General features: G+C 53.5%; 2 protein-coding genes across 5 annotated transcripts in view; one reads left to right on the top strand and one right to left on the bottom strand.

Annotated features, from left to right (window-relative positions):
• Positions 1-530, top strand: part of LOC138824821 (MKRN2 opposite strand protein-like) — a 9,507-nt gene extending 8,977 nt beyond the window's left edge. For both annotated transcript variants that reach the window (XM_070019153.1, XM_070019151.1), the window contains exon 5: positions 90-530. In XM_070019153.1, the coding sequence (XP_069875254.1) occupies positions 90-312 (223 nt within the window). In that variant the 3' untranslated portion in view covers positions 313-530. The remainder of the gene's footprint in view (positions 1-89) is intronic.
• On the bottom strand, positions 521-20,942 carry LOC138824820 (tRNA-splicing endonuclease subunit Sen2-like). Of its 3 annotated transcripts, none has more exons than XM_070019148.1 (12): positions 20,904-20,942; positions 18,590-18,794; positions 18,040-18,121; positions 14,675-14,711; positions 13,313-13,769; positions 12,425-12,502; positions 8,536-8,586; positions 6,856-6,994; positions 5,430-5,466; positions 4,777-4,888; positions 4,073-4,162; positions 521-3,329 (listed from the first exon to the last, which is right to left on the bottom strand). In XM_070019148.1, the coding sequence occupies exons 2-12, from the start codon at positions 18,776-18,778 to the stop codon at positions 3,270-3,272; spliced, it is 1,332 nt and encodes a 443-aa protein (XP_069875249.1). In that variant the 5' UTR covers positions 18,779-18,794; positions 20,904-20,942; the 3' UTR covers positions 521-3,269. The 3 variants fall into 3 exon arrangements, with proteins under 3 accessions (XP_069875249.1, XP_069875250.1, XP_069875251.1); XM_070019149.1 differs by having other exon boundaries at positions 20,875-20,917; XM_070019150.1 differs by lacking the exon at positions 20,904-20,942 and adding an exon at positions 20,522-20,552.

Here is a 20,942-nt window from a genome sequence, read left to right as displayed (position 1 = left end):
AAGGCCAGCCTGGGCAACACGGCAAGACCCCATCTCTTCCAAAAACAAGTAAGAGCTGGGTTCTCTCTTGCCTGTGGCCTCTCCCGAAGGTACGAAGAAGATCACCACAACTGCTACAGCTATGCCCTCACCTTCGTCAACTGCGTGCTGAGCATCGAAGGCAAAGCACAGCTGGACAAGGGCGAGTTCACGGAGAAGTATGTGGTCCCGAGGACGAGGCTGGCCTCCAAGTACATCACACTCTACCGGGCCGTGGAGGAGCATGGCTTCCACGCCATCCACTGGCCCCACCCTGAGACAGGCCGTCCCTGAGGAAGCCATGTGTGTGTGTGCACACACGCACGCGCTGGAGAGGGGATGGCTGCTACAGGTCACCTAAGGGCATTTCACCATGGCTGAGCACACGTATGGCTTTTCTTCAAGGTGAGGAGTCACGGAGCTAGTAGACATTTCAGGCCGGGGTTGTGGCTGCATCTCACCCCCAGCACTGCAATGAACAAACACTAACGAATAAAACTGTAAAAAAATGGCACGCATTACAACTGTTGTAGACACTGGGGCTCTTGCGATGGAGGTCTGTTAGGGTACAAAGTGGCAGTGCTGTTTAGTCGCGCCCTATCACTTGCCTGGAGCTCAGCAGATCCCGGCTGGTGGAGTCCGGCGGGGTGGGGGTGGGGCAGGGAAATGCAGAATACTTCATGGTTTTCATTGCCAACTTCTTTTTGGTGGTGGTGCTCATTTTGAACTCAGGGCTTTCCTGTGCCGGGCAGATACACTGCCACTTGAGCCACCTCTCCAGTCTGTTCTGCTTGGGTTATTTTTGAGATAGGATCCATGTCTACCTAGGCTGGTTGGACTTCCATCCCCGTTTATATTTCCTGCTATGGCTGGGACGACAGCCCCTCCGCCCAGCCTTCTTTTGTAGAGATGGGGTCTTGTGAAATTTTTGCCTAGGCTGGCCTGAAGCCATGATCTTCCTGATCTCTACTTCCCAAGTAGCTTGGATTATAGGCCTGAGCCACCGTACCCAGCTAAAGGGAAACCTTTTTTATTTATTTTTGTTGGTTGTGGGGCTTGAACTCTGGGCTTGGGCGCTGTCCCTGCGCTCTTCAGCTCAAGGCAAGTGCTCTTCAGCTCAAGGCGAGTGCTCTACCGCTTGAGCCACAGCACCACTTACTTTTTTAGCTTTTTTTTTTTTTTTTTTTTTTTATTGGAGATGAGTCTCATGCACTTTGCTGCCCAGGCTGGCTTTGAACTGCAATCTTCAGATCCCAGCCTCCTGAGTAGCTGGGATTGCAGGCGTGAGCCACTGCGCCCTTCACGCCGTTACTCCTGGGGCCATTAGGAGCAGGTCTGTGCTCATGGAGTGACCAGTGGGCCCTCACAACCCAGCCTCGGAGGTCACTGAACTGAAAGACACAACCACCCACACAGGCTGTTCTTCCCAAACTCCTACACCGTGCATGGCACGGGCCAACCCCCTAAATCTAAGAAAAGTTAAGGAAAAACAAGAAGGAAAAGCCAGTCTCCAGTCTTGTTGGCCTGCTCAGAACTGAGTCCCAACCACAGAGCTTTAGCCACTGCCCAGTGCCAGCTACACTCCAGGAGGTGGCACTGGACAGTGCGCCTGCAGACCAGGGCCGCGGGGCCGCGGGGCCCGCCACACAGCGGCCTCCCGCGGGGACGCACGGTGCATAGAACCGACCATTGTAAAGCAAACAGCGGTGTCAGTTCGCGCATTCAGTGTCGGGAGACCCCCACGCCGGTTACACTCATCACCCCTCCTCGTCCGCACCGCCGGGGCCCAGCGCGCAGCCTCCCGGGAAGCGTGCGGGTGCGGATGGCGGCCTTCGGAGCGGGGCTCAGCCAACGCTGTGAATGGCGACCTTCCCTGTGCTCAGCTTGAAGACTGCGCCTCGACGCCCCTCGGGCGGACCCCTGGCACCCAGGTGCCGCCCCCGGCTCCGCCTGGGGTCGCGGTCCTCCATGATGGCGGTGCCGCCCCCTGGCCCGCGGAGGTGACACGGGGGCAGCGTCGGGAGCCTCAGTGGAGAAGACGCAAAGCGGCTTCTACCCTTGGAGCGGTTCGGGGCGCGGCACCGCAGCTCAGCCCCGGGCTGAGGACGCAGGGTGCGCGGGCGGGACGCGGCCGGGACCCCGCAGAGGCGAGAGGTGGAGGCGCGCGGAGGGGCTTCGCGCGAGCCCGGAGTCGGCTCTCCGGGCTTGTTGTTAGGGCTCGGATCGCCGGGCGGGTGCGGTACCCTGGGGCCACGCTTCCGTGGGCTTTGCTCTGGCTGCTTTCTGCCGCGGCACGGCAGCGCGGAGGGGCCGGGGCTGCTAAGGGAAAGCCCCGCGCGGGTGAGCGCAGGCCTCGGCGGCCCGGGCGCCCGCCGTGCCCGCTTTGCGATCTGCTTGCCAAGAGGCGCAGGGCTGAGCTTCGAGGAGCCCCAGGCTTCCTCCGGCCCTCTCACCCCATCCCGTCCAAGCCCTTCCTTGTTAGCGCGTGGATGTGGGGTCCTCACCCAAACTCACGCAGACGCCTCACTGTCGGTGCAGTGGGGGCTGCCGGGTGGGCTCTTTAAGGGAGAGTCAGGTCCCTTGGAAGGATTGACAGGTTCCGCGGGGCGGAGGCTGGAGGCAGGCCCCGCCCCGCCCCCCACCCCGCCGGGCCGTGACAGCTCCGGCTCGGCTCCGCTCGGCTCGCAGCCAGCAGAAGCCGAGCCCAGCGAGCCCTGCTCCTTGACGCCGGCTCACCCTCCCGAAACGTTCCCTGCGCGCTGGCTTGGTCCAGGTCTCTCAACACGCAGGCCTGGCTGCGCTCGGCAGAGGACAGGCACCGTGGAGAGCCAGCGCTGCAGTGGCGGCCTCGGAAAGCGGCTCTCCAGCGCTCGGGTTAGCGCCAAGCCCATAGGTACACGGGCACACACAGCCTGCCTTTCCATTTAAAGCGTGGGACGTGGGGTCCTGAGTCCGCATCTGCTCCAGTGCTCAGGTCCCCAGAGAAGAGCTTTCCCAGGGGACTGCCGGCGCCACCTCCCAGGGACAGGGTGACAGGAACTCAGCCTGTGCCCAGATCATAGAACTGCCATGGGGCTGGACTCGCCAGCTCTGACTTCCACAGCGCAGGAGGAGGGACGGCGGGCGCTCGGGTGGAGTCTGCAGTCCTTTCTGTGGTGTGCATGCCGCCCTTTAAAGCTTCAGTTCCAGGACAGGACATTCTACCCACCCGCCCGGGCCCTGGCAGGAGACCGGGAGGCTGCACTGGGTCACTAAAGTTCATCCGGGTCACTTCTCTCTCGTGAAGAAACCCAGCGACTGAGGATCACCTCCTGCAGGCAGGAAAAATGAGAAGCACTGATTCTCTAAGGTTCCAAGCACATGCCATCAGGCCAGGCTCCAGGCAGCGGTGGAGAGGTGAGCCGCCCCTGCCCCGCTGGCAGACGATGTGTAAACACGCAGCCGGACGCCACAGCCCCAGCCGCTAGCCCCATGCCAGCCAGCCTCGGGGAGGAGGGCACTGATGCCCTGGAGATGACAGCAGGGTGGGAGGCAGGGCAGCGTGAGAGGCGGGGGGCAACGCGTGAGAGAAGGCAGGGGCAGGCTGGGTATGTGCGTGTGTGTAAGTGTGCATACAGGGCTACCAGGACCAACACAAACATGGATGATTCCACAATGGACTGGGCAGCCCTGGCGGGGCAGAGTCAATGGGTGATTCCACAATGGACCGGGCAGCCCTGGTGGGGGAGAGTCAATGGATGATTCCACAGTGGACCGGGCAGCCCTGGTGGGGGAGAGTCAATGGGTGATTCCACAGTGGACCGGGCAGCCCTGGCGGGGGAGAGTCAATGGATGATTCCACAGTGGACCGGGCAGCCCTGGCGGGGGAGTCAGCCAGGAGGACAGGAAGAAGCTCAGCCATCAGGAGGTGAGGCATGTGAGAGGCCGGGCCTGGCCACTGAGAGGCCACTGTGGGGGAGGGAGGAGGAGGGCAGAGGGAGAGGTTCCGGGGCCTGGAAGGTCACACAGCAGTGGCCAGGACTCTGGGACAGTGCATGTCTAGCTGTGGACCCACCTGAACTTTAATTCTCTTCATGCACTCCGGGGACCCCATTTCCTCCTCAGTCATGGTGGAGGGCTTCACCAAGTAACACAGCAGAAGCTCCTGTGAGAAACAGCGGCGAGAGAGTGTGGGCAGGCATGCGTGCATGGCACACACGGACACATTGCTTCCCCCGGCACCCGCCAAGGCGCAAGAGAACGCAGGTGCAGCACACTGCGCATGTGAACATGGAGGTAGAAGACTAAACTCAGGCTGGGCGCCAGGGGCTCACGCCTGTAATCCTAGCAACTCAGTAGGCGGAGATACAAGGATTATGGTTTGAAGGCAGCTTGGGCAGAAAAATCTGTAGGACTCATATCCAATTAGCCAACAAAAAGCTACAAGTAGAGCTGTGGCTCAAGTGGTAGAGCACCAGCTTTGAGCAAAAATAAGGGATGTCAGGAAGTTCTACAAATGACTTTTTTTAGTCAGTTGTGGGGCTTGAACTCTGGGCCTGGGCACTGTCCCTCAGCTCTTCAGCTCAAGGGTAGCGCTCTATCACTTAAGCTACAGTGCTGTTTCTGGTTTTCTGGTGGTTCATTGGAGACAAGAGTCTCTCTGACTTTCCTGCCTGGGCTGGCTTTGAACCCTGGTTCTCAGACCTCAGCCTCCTGAGTGGCTAGGATTACAGGCATGAGCCACTGGCACCAGGCTTCAAATGACTTTTTTGCAGTTACCTTGGAGACACTGGCTGACACTCTGCTCAGCGCAGCCAAGGACTTCCAGCTGAATGGCCTGCGGGGGGCGCCCTCAAAGCAGTCATCAACCAGCTCCACGATCACCGAGTAGCTGCAAAACACAGGTGGGTTAGGAGATCAAAACCATGCAGCCAACCTGCCCACAAACAACACTGCCTGTCTTCCCAAGAATGAAGCTACAGGAAAAGCACACGCGTCCTGAGGGGGCCTAGACACCCTGACGGCTACCAGAGCCCTCTCTCTCCTGTAACCTCAAACTTGCAGCTGGCTCCAACACAGAACTGTAGACAAGGAACAGAACTTCCCAGCACAATTGCAGACAGGTACCCGGGGTGCCTGGGGCGACCACTATGTGCCTACACTGACTTCAACACAGACCCAACACAGTCTTCCACCCAATAGGGGACCGCTGGGGGTGAGGGCAGAGGCCGGGCCTGTTTCTGAGGCGCTGGGGACGGAAGGGGGGCCTCCCACATGCTGCACAGCCTCTCGCCACCAAGCCACGCCCCCAGTCCCACGTGGACATCTGCATGGTCCTGGTCAGGCCAGAGGGACCTGGTTTTTAATCATCACTATGGCGACAATACCGGAAGCCCTGTGTGGCCTTCAATCAATTAAAGAGTGCTCCAAACCTTGCATGGTAAAACGGAGGGCCTTTCCGGTACAGCACTGCAAAGAAGAAAAAGACAGCCTATCACCATGGGCCATGGACGGCGTCCTCTACTGCTAAGTTGTTTTTCTCTGCATGTGCGCTCTGCCCTGCGCCCCGCCGGCACGCCTTTCCTGACGCAAGGGAGTTCCCAAGGCCTTGGCCCCCCAGGTTTCCCTCCTCGCCACGCACTTCCGACCAGTTGAGCACATGTGGCTCTTTCTTGCTCTCTCTTTTCTCCCTGGCACTGGGGACTAAACACAAGGCCTCCCTGTGAGCCTTATCTTGCCTCTTCCCTTACACTCTCCATGGTAGAGTGTGAAACTGTATCATGGCTGTGAAGTTCTGCCAGGCACCTGGCCTGCAATGCTAGCAATTCAGAGAAACATCAGGAGGAGTCCAGTTCCCAGACAGCAAGGGCAAAAACACTTCCAAGACCCCATCTCAACAGAGAAAGCCGGGCATGGTGGAATGTGCCTGTCGTCCCAGATACAGCAAGCAAAAAGGGAAACCCTCCGATACTCTACCTCAAAATAAAATAAAAAGGGCGGGAGCAGCAGCAGAGCGTTGTCTAGTAAGCGCACAGCCCTGAGTTCAAACTCCAATACCACCACTCCACGCAACCCCCCCCCCCCCGCCCACCAAAAAAAAAAAAGCAGGAAGTTTGAATGATGTGGAGCAATCCTGTATTACTCCAAATGTGCTGAGCAGCCACTCTGGCTGGTTCAGCTCTGGGGCTGGAGATGAGTGAGACTCAAGCCCATCTGAACAAACAGCCTATGCCTACTTCTGGAAATTCAGAGCAGCACATTTGCTGCTGCGACCTGCTGGGCGTGTTCCTGCCTCGGGCCTTTGCACTTGCCATTTGCCTAGTATGCTCTTTCCATTTTCACCTGCCAACTGCTCCCCACCTGCGCTCGCAGCTTCCAGAGCTGTTTCCTGACCTAAGTAGCAGCCTTTGCTCTGGCCTCTGCTCATGACATTCCTCCACAGGGCGCTGGCCGCCCTCAAGATGACTCTGCCTGCTTTTTGTGTCTGTGGTGCTCACAACTGTGTTCTCTTTCTAAGCAGCGCCTGGCCGCTGGGGGAGGGAGTACTGGACTACCGCGGTGCCTGGGCTGGAAGCCCCGGCCCTGGGGCCCAGGCAAACCATGCCTACAAGTCTCCAGCGATCCACCGCGGGGAGTCCTGAAGGGCAAGGATGGCGTGAGGCAAGCGGGGGTCGTGGAAGACAACTGAGGGCAGGCGCCGGGTGGGCTGTGCGTGCGGTGCATGCGCTCCGCAGTCTCCCGTGAGCCAGAGGCCCCCAGCCGCCCCCGGGAGCTACTCACACAGGCCGCCCGCGCCCTCCCTCCCCGGGAGCCACTCACACAGGCCGCCCGCGCCCTCCCTCCCCGGGAGCTACTCACACAGGTCCGTCCCGTACTTGAGCCCCACCTTGGGCACCCAGCCCTTGCTTCGGAAGTGGTGGTATGCCATGTACGTCGTCCTGAAGGTGGGCTGCACGGCGGTGAACGCGCGCCAGAGCTTCACAAGCGTTAAAGGTTCCTGCGAGGGAGGGAGGGAGGGAGGGAGGGAAGAAAAAAAGGAAGGGGGGAAGGCGCAATGAAGCATGTGTCCCTGCCCTGAAGCATGTGTCCCTGCCCTGGGCCAGGGCCGGCGGACCCCTGGGGCTGCCCCTGCCCTGGGGCCCAGCTGGAAGACTGAGCCCCGCCATCCACCGGCTCAGCCCCACAGAGGCGCTGGAAGTGTGAAACACACCAAGATCCAACTCACTACGAGAAAGAAGACAAGAACGCATCGTTTTTTTGATCTATGAACGATGTGATGTGATTCAAATTAACATCACCTGTTTTTAATTTAATGTGGCTACTAGAAGCAATCTGCACGGCTCCCGAGGCTCCGGCCCCCGCAGCTCCTGCCTGGGCTCCCCGCGATTCCCACCGGCAGGCAGAAGCAGGAAAGTGGCAACTGAGGCCAGAGGTACAGCGCAGCCGCAGAGCCCATCTCAGCGTGGAGGGTGCAGGAGAGGGGGACCTGCGTGGAGGAGAGGGCAGGAGAGGGGGACCTGCGTGGAGGAGGGGGCAGGAGAGGGGGACTGGCGTGGAGGAGGGGCAGGGGAGGGGGACCGGCGTGGAGGAGGGGGCAGGGGAGGGGGACCAGCGTGGAGGAGGGGGCAGGGGAGGGGGACCTGCGTGGAGGAGGAGGCAGGGGAGGGGGACCAGCGTGGAGGAGGGGGCAGGGGAGGGGGACTGGCGTGGAGGAGGGGGCAGGGGAGGGGGACCGGTGTGGAGGAAGGGGCAGGGGAGGGGGACCGGTGTGGAGGAAGGGGAAGGGGCAGGAGAGGGGGACCGGCGAGGCTTTTGGAGGATCATATAATCTGCATATGGGGATAAGCAGACTTACTCTTTCTCTGCTTGAATCCCTTTTTTTTTCTTTCTCCTACCTTCTTGCTAGGGATTCGGGGAAGAGTGAGGAGGGTGGACACCTTTGCTGAGTTCCCGACTTCAGGAGAAACGAGTTTGCCCTTCTCCATGTTATATGATGTTGGGTGTAGGTGTGTCATCTGTAGCCTTCATTAAGCTCAGTGACGTGCCTGCCACGCCTAGCTTCTTCCGAGCTTTTATCGTAAAAGGGTGAATTCTGTCCAAGGGTTTTTCTGTGTCAACTGAGATGATCATGTGCTTTTCTGACTCTTGGTCCTGTTTCTGTATAGCTACATTACAATGACTGAATCACGCATGACAGCCCTTAGATTCTACTGTTGCATATTTTTAGTACTACTTTGATGCTGAGTTCCTGATCAATATATACAAAAAACCGTCCTCCTGAGAGTAAAATTCAATTTAAAAGGGTCAAATCAAAGCTGGCTTTTACTTAAACAGTCTTCAAAGCTGGCTTTTACTTAAACAGTCTTCAGTCAGAACCCAAAGCCAAAACTCAGGAAAAGACACCTCAATTCCTACTTTAATCAGTAGGGGTTGGGGTATGGCACCAGGGACAGCATTTGGCTTTAAGTAAGAGTATTAGTACGGCCTGCTGTGGGTGTCGGGAAACTTTTAGGAGGACTGTCTAACAAAACACCTTACCTCCTCATAGTGAACACTCAGGCATCCCAGGGCATATGCAAGGAAGAAGGCCTGCAGACAGCAAGGGGAAAGCTCATTAGAAACGCTGCCGTGTCGCTAAATGCATGAAGAAGTGCTCAGCATCCCTGGCTGCAAAGCACATGCAGATCAAAGCAACTACAAAATTCTATCTCATAGCCGGGCGCTGGTGGCTCACGCCTGTCATCCTAGCTACTCAGGAGGCTGAGATCTGAGGATCGCGGTTCAAAGCCAGCCCGGGTAGGAGAGACCATGAGACTCCTATCTCCAATAAACCACCAGAAAAACCGGAAGTGGCGCTGTAGCTCAAGTGGTAGAGCGCTCGCCTTGAGCTGAAGAGCTGAGGGACAGCGCCCAAGCCCAGAGTTCAAGCCCCACGACCGACAAAAAAAAAAAAAAAATTCTATCTCATCCCAATACAACTGGCCAGCAACAAGAATATGAACAATGAAGCTGGCCACTGGTGGCTCACGCCTGGAATCCTAGCTACTCAGGAGGCTGAGATCTGAGGGTCACAGTTCAAAGCCAGCCTGGGCAGGAAAATCCGTAAGTCTCTTATCTCCAATGAACCATCAGAAAACCAGAAGTGGCACTGTGGCTCAAGAGGTAGAACAGTTGCCTTGAGCTGAAGAGCTGAGGGACAGCACCCAGGTCCAGATATCAACCCCTCGACTGACTTTAAAAAAAAAAAAAAAAGCAAAAATGGACTGGTGCCACGCCGCGGGCTAGGGCTGCTGCGGCTCAGGGGTGGAGCACTGCCCTTGCCTAGCATGCTCAAGGCCTTGGGCTCCACCCCCAGCACTGCCTTAAAAAATAGTTCATGTTCCTGGAAGAGTCTTACATAGATTGAATTGTTGCCACCTCAAAAGTAAACTGATGTTCTGGGCTGGGCATAACATGCCCATCTGTAGGCGGATTGTGAGTTTGAGTCCTGATTAGAAGTCCACAGCAAACCAACCAAAACAAACTAAACTGTTCTTAGCTTCTGGGCCATACAGGGAATGGAACTCAAGACCCTGTTTGTGCTGGGCAAGCTTGCTGCTCATCCTCATCTATCATTACAAAACCACAGCATCCGGCCCACAGGCCATACAGAGGCCCAAGAAAGCGCTGATGCTTCCGTACAGTTGGAGAGTGACATTATAAATACGCGGACAGCAGAGGAGGGGCGCCCCGCCTTCCAGTAAAGGGTCAGCTTCTCCCCCATCAAAGCCAGGTAACAGGACCTGGGGTTCCTCATGGGGTGGGGTGAGGACTCAGTAAGGTAAGGCGTCTATCTGCCACCAGCACAGGGCCCTGCGCACAGCTCTTCCGTTGCTCCCACTCCCCGTCAGCTCCTCTCCACCCTGGAGTGGAGCCTGAGGTGAAAGCTACTTCCCCATGGACTGCCCCAACCCACAAGATGGAAACGGGTACAGAACCCGGACCCTGTGAGCCGAAGCTCGGTGGAGCCGGCTCGGCTGCCGACCACTTCCACAGCAGGCCTTATCAGAGGTGCACAACTGCTCACGCCCCTTCCTGTCCCACCGACCTCTCCCTCAGCTACAGGGACTGCCCATTTCCTATTCTCATCTCCAGCACCTAACCTAACACGTGGGTGGCACCAGGAAACGGGGCAGACGGCGTCCTCCGTGAACAGGGCACACCCCTGCTTTGTCATCCCCACAAAGGGGCTTCCTGGGGTTCTCATCCCAAGGATGGAAAGAGGCCAAGGAGAGCAAGGGTGCTCTAGACAGGATGAGGATTTGAGTGAGGCAGGCGCAGGAGCTGAAGTTGGAAACCAATCTAAAAGGGAAGATGAGTTCCGGATGGGTGGTGCTCTGGTTAGGCTTGAGCCCTTTTTTCTGCAGTGATGGTCTGGGGATCAAATCCATGTCACAGGCATGCTATACAAGCTCTACAACTTACCTATACCCCCAACACGGAGTTTTAAATAGTGGAATCTATGTGCTATGTTTCTTAGAAGACAGCTCATACCTCTTAACTTTTTATCTTTTGTGCCAATGCTAGGGCTTGAACTCTTGCTTAGTTTTTTCACTCAAGGCTGGTGCTCTACCACTTGAGCCATACCTCCACTTTTTGCTGGATGAGAGGTTTGTCTGCCTGGGTTGGCTTTGAACCTCATTCCTCACATCTCAGCCTCCTGAGTAGCTAGGATTATAAGGCATGAGCCACCAATATCTGTTTACTATTGTTGCTTTTTTCCGTAAAATTTCTTCCTTTATGTCTCTGTGCCAGTCAGACTTTGCACTAATGTGACAGCAGGCCTGATGTAGCATGAACGGAGGGAAGATTTACTTTGGTTCAGAGGATCTCGGGTTTCAATCAGTGGCTGGGCTCACAGGAACAGCCCACTGCATGAGGACAGGAACAGAGAAGAATACAGGAAGAGGGGGGGGGGAGGGCAGATACAGTCCCCAAAGGACGAAGCTAGAAACTCCCTTCCTCTACCGGGTCCTGCCTCCCCTCCTATTATGAAGCCTTGAGGGGTGAGTCCACTGAGTGGGCGGAGCCCTCTGGGATCCAGTCACTTCCCCCAAATCCATCCACCAGCTGGCAAGCGGCCCAGCACACAGGACCATGGGGATACTTCACCTGTTCTGACATAGGATAGGAGGGAGGATTATGACTTATTTCCCACATGGCCAATCAGCTCCATACCTCAGATCCATTGTCTTTTCCTTATGGATAAGGTACACTATTTTTACCATACTCTGAATTCTCATCTATGCGTGGGTATGGTTGTAGACTCTTCTGGTTGATCTTTCCACTCCTACACCAGTACTACATTGTTTTAATGATTTTATAGTATCTTTTACTACCACCACCAACAATATGATCTCTTTTTTTCTTTTCAATAACGTCCCTACCCCAAGGTTGTATACTTTAGATGGTGAATTATATGGTATGTTAATTATATTTCAACAAAGCCATATTAAAAAAAGAATCTGGTGAAAATTAGTGCTGAAACATTCAATCTGAAATCCTAAACAGAAAACAAGTACTCAGCTGGGAGTGGCAATGTATGACTGTGGTCCTAGCACTCAGGTGACCAAGGCAAAAGGATTAGTTCCTAGTTCTAAACGTAGTGAGAAAACTATCTCAACCCCCCCACTCCCCACCACCACCACAAGACAAATGCCAGAGGAACCCTCTTTAATCCTCCATGAAACAATAGGAGAATTGTCCTCAAATACATTTTCTTTTTTTCTTTTGTTTTGGTCGTTCGTGGGGCTTGAACTCTGGGCCTGGGTGCTGTCCCTCAGCTCTTCAGCTCAAGGCAAGGGCTCTACCCCCTTGAGCCACAGCACCACTTCCTGTTTTCTAGTGGTTTATTGGAGATAAGAGTCTCACGGACTTTCCTGCCCGGGCTGGCTTTGAACCGGGATCCTCAGATCTCAGCCTCCTGAGTAAGCTAGGATTACAGGCGTGAGCCGCCGGCACCCGGCTTACATTTTCTTTCTTTAGCAGTGCCAAGGTTTGTTTTTGTTTTTATGGGTTGTGGGGCTTGAACTCTGGGCCTGGGCACTGTCCCTCAGCTCTTCAGTGTAAGGCTAGTGCTCTACCACTGGAGCCACAGTGCCACTTCCCAGTGCCAAGGTTTTAACCTAGGCCTTGTCACGACAGGTAAGCACTCTACCATTGGCCTACAGCAGACATTATCTCCTCAGCCCCAACACACAACTTAGAGCAAATGAAAAAGGCTGAGAAGGGAAATGTAGGCAGGCCTGCTTCTGAGGCTGCTCATGGCGACCCCAAACCCACGGCTGTGTTCTGTTCAGAACCGTGCCCTGAGGCCGCTGCGAAGGCCGGCTCGCGGGAAGCATCCCGCAGGGCCCGCTGGGAGCTGACAGGCTTGGTGGACACGTACCTCCTCCAGGCTGAGCTGCAGATACTCAAAGATCCTATATGGATTCCTCCGGCATGTTAATCTCTGCCTGTGCACCCACTGAGGAGAAGGAAAGAAATCAAGCACAGAGCAGGAACGAGTGCAAGCCCTGATAGAGCCACTGCGCTCTAAAATGATAAACTCTCCCGAACTAAAAAGCTGCCTTGGAAATACTGTGAACAAACAATCCTCGCTTATAAAAATAACCTATTTGATCTCCCTTTGTCTATGAGTCTTGTTGCAGCTTGGAGCATTTTGCTGGATTCTGCGATCAACGTATGTTCTTGACTTCATAAACCCGTTCTCTCTCATGCGGGCTGTATTGCAGATCATATGTAAAGGATCACTGCATTTCTTTTTTTCCCCATCAAAGGAGAGGAATTATTGGTCTTGCTTTATATTACTAGCATGTTATTTAAACAAGTTACTATTGTCCCAAGAAATGGCCCTGACAGCCCGCAGGTTCCCTCCAACTTCATCCCACATGCTTGGGGCTGACAGGCCTGCGCGCAGAGCTGAGCCTCCAGTGACCAGAACAGATGGCTGTGGAGGGAGTGACTTCCAGGCGGCTCCCTAACTCAATACATACTATTGTATCTGCAGGGGGCGCCCAAGGGTCCCAGTGAAGCTCCATACAAACCCCGCTTCTCCCCATCCAGACACGCTCAAGACAGTTTAACTAACTTATAGATCGGGTGTAGTAGGAGTTAACAACAACCACTAACAGAGTAACTGTAACAACGTACTATGGTAAGTGGTGTCAGTGTGGTTTCTCTCTCCCCAGATCAAGACAAATCCAGGTATTTTCAGTCTGTGGATAATGGGGGCTGCCCACACCTAAGGAGAATTGGGGTGCTTTCTTTTACTTACTTCCTCCGCTGGGGTGCCTGCCTCCTGCTGCTCATCACACACGCCTTCTTCCACGAGCACGTATTCAGGCTCGGACCCCCTCTGTCCTGATGGCTGATGTCCGCTCTGGGTGCTGAGGGGCTCTCGGGGCAGAGCTGCCGTTTCCTCTACCATGGGTCCCTCGAGGGGGGGTGCAGGAAGCAGGTCGTGTCCAGAGCTCTCCTGCAGGCCATCAGGGTGCCCACCCCGCTGTCCAGAGTCTCCATTCGTCACAGAAGGGCCCTGGGGCTCTGCTGTGTGGCACAGGGTGGAGGCGACCGGGGAGCCGCGGGCATCGCACTGTTCACACTTTTCGCTCCTCCCTGTGCAAGGATGTCCAAGAGGTTTTGTGAACTCCTTGAGGATCTCGCACACTGTGCTCTCCTCCTGGCCTTGTCTCCGCATGACCTCTGTGGCCCATTCTACACGACGCTCATACCTGCAAGCAGAAATGCATCAGTGCCAGCATGTCTGTACCAGGCTGGAAGACTGCACAGTGAACAACCGGAGCATTCTTCAACAGCGGATCCTGGGTAAAGGTTGCCCTCATATACTTCTGCATATTCTTTTTTTTTTTTTTTTTTGTCGGTCGTGGGGCTTGAACTCTGGGCCTGGGCGCTGTCCCTCAGCTCTTCAGCTCAAAGCGAGTGCTCTACCACTTGAGCTACAGCGCCACTTCCGGTTTTCTGGTGGTTTATTGGAGATAGGAGTCTCACGGTCTCTCCTGCCCGGGCTGGCTTTGAACCGCAATCCTCAGATCTCAGCCTCCTGAGTAGCTAGGATTACAGGCGTGAGCCACCAGCGCCCGGCTACTTCTGCATATTCTAAGTGTCATGAAAAAAGCATTTATTGTTTGGTTTTTGTTTTCAGTGCTGTTCCTGGGGCTTGAACTCCGGGTCTGAGTGCTGTTCCTGAGCTTTGTCTTGCCCAAGGCTACTATTTGTTCTAATACTTGAGCCACAGCTCCATTTCTTGCTTTTTATAGCTAACTGGAGATAAGAGTCTTACAGACCTTCCTGCCTAGGTTGGCTTCAAATTTCCTAAGCTAGCATTACAGGTGTGAGCCACTGGTGCCTGGCTTTTTTTTTTTTTTTTTTTTTTTTTTAAGAGCTTCATTTGATAAGACTTAAGTCACCATTTAACAAAGTATGAAAATGTAAGTAAATTAAAGCAGAGAGTTCACTTAATGCATTTCAAATATGATTCGAGCCACATAAAACTCAGATTCTCTAAAACCTGTCTATGCAAAAACAAAACAAGAAAAAACCTTGCATGTGAAAAAGGCTACCTAAGAGTCTTATTTGAGCTATAACTATAAGGAAAGCCAAGCTTCAGGTCACTTACTTCTTTGACGTGATTATAGGCATGCGTGTCTTCACGTCTGCAACAACAAACACGGTCTATTAGTGTCCGAGGTGACGCCAGGTTTACGAAGGCACGCAGCTGGAAGGTGAGTGTGCGTACTTGTTTTGCTGGCCATGCCTCCCTGCGCTCAGCCCGGCAAGCGCTTCAGCCAACCTGGCCCCTGCCGCTGGGCTCTCCAGACCCTCAACTCTGCACCCCAGCTCAGCAGTGGCGGCGGGGGAAGGGCACCTCTCCATCACATCCAACCACTTGGGCGAACGCCAGGTGGAGAGCAGAGCACAGGCCCCTGTAGCGGGGAAGGGCGGGGACGTGGGCGCAGACCTGGGAAGTGTAGGCTCCAGCTCCAGCTCAAGAAATCTCAATGGGTCTCACTTTTTTTTTTGGTCGGCTGTGGGGCTTGAACTCTGGGCCTGGGCACTGTCCCTCAGCTCTTCAGCTCAAGGCGAGCGCTCTACCACTTGAGCTACAGCGCCACTTCCAGTTTTCTGGTGGTTTTATTGGATATAGGAGTCTCACGGTCTCTCCTGACCAGGCTGGCTTTGAACCTCGATCCTCAGATCTCAGCCTCCTGAGTTGCTAGGATTACAGGCGTAAGCCACCAGCGCCCGGCTGGGTCTCATTTTCTAAAGTGCTCATGGGGTTGCTGAGTGATCTGGGTTTCAGTTCTGGTCCTCTCTCTCTGCCTTGAGACTGGTCAATTCACCACCCACCACCCTCGGGTCAGAGACCTCCAGGCAAACCTGCGGTCTAGAGAGCAAAAGGCTGCTGTGCACAGCCATCAACGTGGCTGCTTTACAAATGGCATCAGCATCTTTGCAGCAAGAGAAAGGGACACAAAGTCTACCCCAGGACTAAAGAGCTAAAGTTCTATGTTTTCAAGTTATATAACAGCCAGGCATGGTGGTGCATGCTTGGGATTCCAGCACTTGGGAGGCTGTGTTAGGAGGAGGATTGGGAGTTGGAGGCTAGCCCTTGTTACACAGCAAGACTGTTATCTCTACATCCATCCATCCATCCATCCATCCATCCATCCATGAAGTTATTTACTTCAAATAATTCGCTAGGGGTTACCCAACTACCCACATGCTTGTCATTTATTTCACAACTTCCCTAGAAAGATGCGTTTCTGGAAAAAAGCTTCGTTTTACAATTATATATCTGTAAGACTTCCAAGTCCCATCTCTTTCCTACCTGTTTCATTCCCTCTCCTAGGCATAGTTAAAAATAATGGTTTATCCTTGTTTTTTATGAGACAGGCTCTCACTACGACCCAGGCTGCCTCACACTTGCACTCCTTCTCTACAGTGATGGCATTATAAGCACACACCACCACATCAACTTATCCTTTTGCTTTTACTTATTTGTCAGTCGTGGGTTTTGAGCTCTGGGCCTGGGCACTGTCCCCTCAGCTCTTCAGCTCAAGGCTAGCACTCTACTGCTTGAGCCACAGTGCCACTTCCGGTTTTCTGGTGGCTTACTGGAGATAAGATTCTCACAGATTTTCCTGCCCAGGCTGACTTTGAACTGAGATCCTCAGATCTCTGCCTCCTGAGTAGCTAGGATGATAGGTGTGAGCCACTGGCGCCTGGCTCTTGTTTTTATTTTTAATTTTCTTTGTGGTGATATTGGGGTTTGAACTTAGGACCTAATACTTGCTAGGCAGGCAATCTACCACTAGGCCATGCCTCTAATCCAAATTAATATACAACTGGGGCATAAAAACATAACAACTGGGTGGTTTACACTTGTAATCCTAGCTACTTTAGGAGGCTGAGATCTGAGGAGTGCAATTCAAAGCCAGCCTGGGAAGAGAAATCTGAGAGACTCTTATATCCAGTTAACCAGCAAAAAGCCAGAGGTGGAGCTATGGCTCAAGTTGTAGAGTATCAGCCTTGAGCTGAGGTGAGGAAGGAATGCTAAGCAAGAGCACATGGCCCTGAGTTCAAGTCCCAGTATTGGCACAAAATCAAAACCCATAAAAACTTAACAATTGTAACTACTAATGGGGTAACATGATATTTCAATACATATCTACGTGTCTGATGTTTAAATCAAGTTAGACAAACCTCTCAAGTGCTTTCATCTTCAACATACATTACTATTCCCTTTTTAGATAAACCATCGCTCAGTGAGGACTTTACTCTGTTAAGCAGTATTTCTTGTGGCTCTGATCTAGGCTTTGTATTATGCCAATACACTAGCTTTTGTGACTGGTCCCTTTAAAGGGTGTCTGGATTTTTCTTATTCTTTGAATATTAAAAACAGTGTTACAATAAACACTTTCCCCATTTTTTCTAGTTTATCTTTAAGATAAATTCCTAGAAGTGGGTTGTGTCTGGGCTGAGGTCAAGCCCTAGGGCTATCAAAAACAAAACCAAACCAACCAACCAACTAAACCACACCAAAAGCCCACTCTTCCCCCTAAAAAAGTAAGTTCATATGCTGAAATAATGAGAGATTCCCAGGCAGAGCTGAAGCCGAACCTTCATCTTATGCCACATGAAAAAATTAACTCAAAATGGACCTAAAACCTAAACAGAGGAGCTAAAACAATTATACTCTTAGAAGAAAACTAGAAAATCTGCATGATTTAGATTTGGCAATTTTTAAAAATATGATACCAAAAGTACAAGCGATGAAAGAATAAACTAGATAAAAATAGATAAAATTAAAAAGTTTGCATCTATTAGGATTATTTTTTATTAAAAAAAAAAAGGGGGGGCTGGGAAGGTGGCTCAGTGGTAGAGCGCTTGCCTTGTATGCCTGAAGCCCTGGGTTCGATTCCTCAGCACCACATAAGCAAAAAAGAAAAAAGTCGGAAGTGGCGCTGTGGCTCAAGTGGTAGAGCGCTAGCCTTGAGCTGAAGAGCTGAGCGACAGTGCCCAGGCCGAGTTCAGGCCCCACGACTGGACCAAAAAAAAAAAGTCGAGCCTGGTGAGGCTGAGGAAGGAGTTTGTGAACAGCTTGGACACAAGCCACAAAGTTCAGGGGTTTGAACTCGGGGCTTGGGTGCTGTCCCTGAGCTTTTTTGCTCAAGGCTAGTATTTTACCACTTTAATAACAGCACTACTTCCAGTTTTCTAGTGGTTAACTAGAGATAATAGTCTCACACCTTTCCTGCCTGGGCTGGCTTTGAACCTGGATTCTCAGATCTCAGCCCTCTGAGTACCTACGATTACATGGAAAATGTGAGCCACCAGCACCCAGATGAGATTTCCTAGTTGCTCTTCTGGGGCAGTGGTAAACTGTCAGTGTGCTTCTTACTTCTTCTTTAGAACTCATCATTCAATTTTAGGTGCAAGGTCACAGATGAAAGGAAATGAAGATTTGCTGTTCAACTTTACCTTTCCACGTGGCAACCAGCTTAGGATCTGAACCCGTGAAGCATGGCCGGCTTCTGGAAAGAACACCTTTTCCAAAGTAGCCCTTTGGGGAAAAGGGCACATGGTTAGTCAGGCGTGCTTGTAAATCCCACCAAAATGCTACCAGTGCCCTGCCAAAACCACCTCCGCTGGAGAACAGCCAACACCAAACCTGGCCTCCTTCCAGCACACAGAGGACTGAGAACATTCGAAGGCCCCTCCCACCCTTCCATCGCCCCCAGCTGGGCTCCTGGAACCCACTCCTCTGGGGACAGAAGGCAGGTGAGTGAGGGTCATTTCCACACCTCCACAAACGACTTGGCTTTGTTTTCATAAGTGAACCACGAAGGTCAAGCCATTGACCCCATTTCACTGAGTGGGCTGTGAGTGGCTAATCTGACCCACCCTGCTTGGCTCCCGGCAGGATTCGGGTGAGTGGTATGACTTCTGGAGCTTCTGGGGGTGGGTGGCACCGCTTGGGAGCTGGCGAAGGGCAGCGGGCTCAGGGCGGGCAGGAGGGAGCCGGACTTACTTTCCTGTACAGCTGCTTCATGTCCTCCGAGCGCCTCACGATCACCCTGCTGTTGATGAGCTCGGCGCGGAGCTGTGGGCATCCCTGCCTGGGACCGGGGTCCTGCCAGAACGGGATGGGCAACGGAGACTCATAGCTCTCATTCACCCTTCTTTTCCTCTTTGGGGCATGGAAGACTGCTTCTGCCATTCTTCAGGGCTGTGTTCTTTAGAGAGCAGACAAGGAAAAAGAAAAGCAAACAATAATGACATGTAAAACCTGAGCTAAGATTCCCAGGCTCCAGCACCTTCTGTCTGTGAATTACATATGTATCCCATAATTAGCTGGAAGACAGGACTGGCCGGTACACGTGAGACACCAGGACATTGCTCTCCAGCTCGGGACCCCAAGAAGTCACTGGTGGTGTTTCCAAGGAAAGGTGACAACGTGGAGGCTTGGCTGTGAAGTCACAGTGCTGGGTCTCCTGGGACAAAGGCCCCACGACAAACGCCCACCAGGATGGCGCCTTCCCGGGGCCTCCCGCGCCTCCTCAGCCAGGCACCCACCCAGGGGCTTTCGGAGCAACTGGGCTTTTCTCAGTGCCACCTTCACAGCTTAGCCTGAGTCCTCCTTGACCTGGATACAGCATTCAGAATTTAAAAAAAACAAATTGACAGCTCACTTCGAGACATTCCAAGAAATCCAACAACTGAACTGTGGCCCTAGATTCGGAATCTAAGAGAAGTGAACTCCCTTGTCTATGGAAACATTTGTACATGAATGCTCACAGCTGTGTTCATCATAACAGCCAAAAAAGGAGAAAACGTCCAAATGTCCATCAAGAATGACTGACAAACTATAGATGGTCTATCCTCACAATGGCATATTATTTGGCCACAAAAAGGAATGTGTTCAAATACATTCAACATGGATGAGCCTTGAAACCATTAGGCTAAGTCAAAGACACAGACGGAAAGGAGCAAATGTGAGGCCTTAATATAGAGCATCCAGAATAAGCAGACTCTGTGACGGCAGGTGAGTGGCTACCTGGCTGAACAGAGAGAGAAGCGGCAGTGACTGAGAACAGATGCGGTTTATTTTGGGGTGATGAAATGTTCTAAAATTTGATCATAGGGCTGCTGCCCATCTTTAAACCCTAAGACTGCTGAACTGTACATTTTAAAAGGGTAAGTCAGAAAGTATTTTTTGTGTGTTTCTATGTATATATATGTATATATGTGTGTGTGTATGTATATATAGAGAGAGAGCAGAGCACGTGCACATGTGCATGCTCACACTATTTGGGGTTGATGGCATGGCTCTGGTCATAGAGTGCCAACCAACAAATGAAAGCAAGCATCAGGTGCTGACTTTGAGTGCTGGACTTAGGACAAAAAAAAAATCCCCCGAACCCCCCCCACCTAAATAAACCTTCTGGGTGCTGGTGACTCACACCTGTAATCTTAGCAATTTAGGAAGCTGAAATCTGAGGATCACAGTTGGAAGGCAGACCGGGCAGGAAAGTTCATGAGACTCTTATCTCCAATGAACTATCAAAAAGCCAGAAGTGGAGTTGTAACTCAAGTGGTAGAGCCCCAGGCTTGAGCACAAAAGTTCAGGAACAGCACCCGGGTTCTGAGTTCAAGCTCTAGGACTAGCATAAAATAAAATAAATCTATCACTTAGAAAAACTGAGCCGGGCACCGGTGGCTCACACCAGTCATCCCAGCTATTCAGGAGGCTGAGATCTGAGGATCGCGGTTCAAAGCCAGCCCGGGCAGGAAAGACCGTGAGACTCTTATCTCCAATGAACCACCAGAAAACCGGAAGTGGCGCTGTGGCTCAAGTGGTAGAGCGCTCGCCTTGAGCTGAAGAGCTGAGGGACAGTGCCCAGGCCCAGAGTTCAAGACCCACGACCGACCAAAAAAAAGAAAAAGAAAAAGAAAAACTGACCACTGCAAGGGTCGGTCCTGCCGGGGGGGGGGGGGGGGTCCTCCACGGAGGGCAGCTGAGCAGACACTCTAGTTTCCCCACAGGAGGCTGTCCCGGGCCGAGGTGGGGGGCGGAGGGCAGTGGGGAGGGCTGCCATGGGTGCGGGGCGGGAGAGGCTCCAGACGGGGTGCACGCACAGGCACGTCTGGCGGGAGAGGCTGCCCACGGGCCACAGGGGAGCCCGAGCCGCGGGCCGGGGCCCGGCGCGTCCGGAGCGGCCCGGCTGCGGCCCAGCCCGCGCCCCGGCCCCGAGGTGAGGGTCCGGCCCGGCCGCGGGACCCCTTCCCGCTCCCCACGCCGCCCGCGAGCCTCACCTGCTGCCTCCCCACGCGCCTGCCGTTACCTGGTAACGCCGGTTCCCGGGAGGGCTGACCCGCTGCCG

Source organism: Dipodomys merriami, unplaced genomic scaffold (assembly GCF_024711535.1).
Source record: "Dipodomys merriami isolate MVZ:Mamm:240054 unplaced genomic scaffold, mDipMer1.0.p SCAF_13, whole genome shotgun sequence".
NCBI classification, from domain to species: Eukaryota; Metazoa; Chordata; class Mammalia; order Rodentia; family Heteromyidae; genus Dipodomys; species Dipodomys merriami.
Note: the sequence above shows the minus strand (reverse complement) of the source record. Positions and strands in the feature narration are given on the sequence as shown.

Coding starts and splice junctions, on each gene's coding strand:
- LOC138824820 (XM_070019148.1), bottom strand. CDS start 18,778: ATGGCAGAAGCAGTCTTCCATGCCCCAAAGAGGAAAAGAAGGGTGAAT. Junction 13,770..14,674: donor CCTATAATCACGTCAAAGAA/GTAAGTGACCTG, acceptor TTCTGCTTGCAG/GTATGAGCGTCGTGTAGAAT. Junction 6,995..8,535: donor TGAGTGTTCACTATGAGGAG/GTAAGGTGTTTT, acceptor CCTCCCTCGCAG/GAACCTTTAACGCTTGTGAA.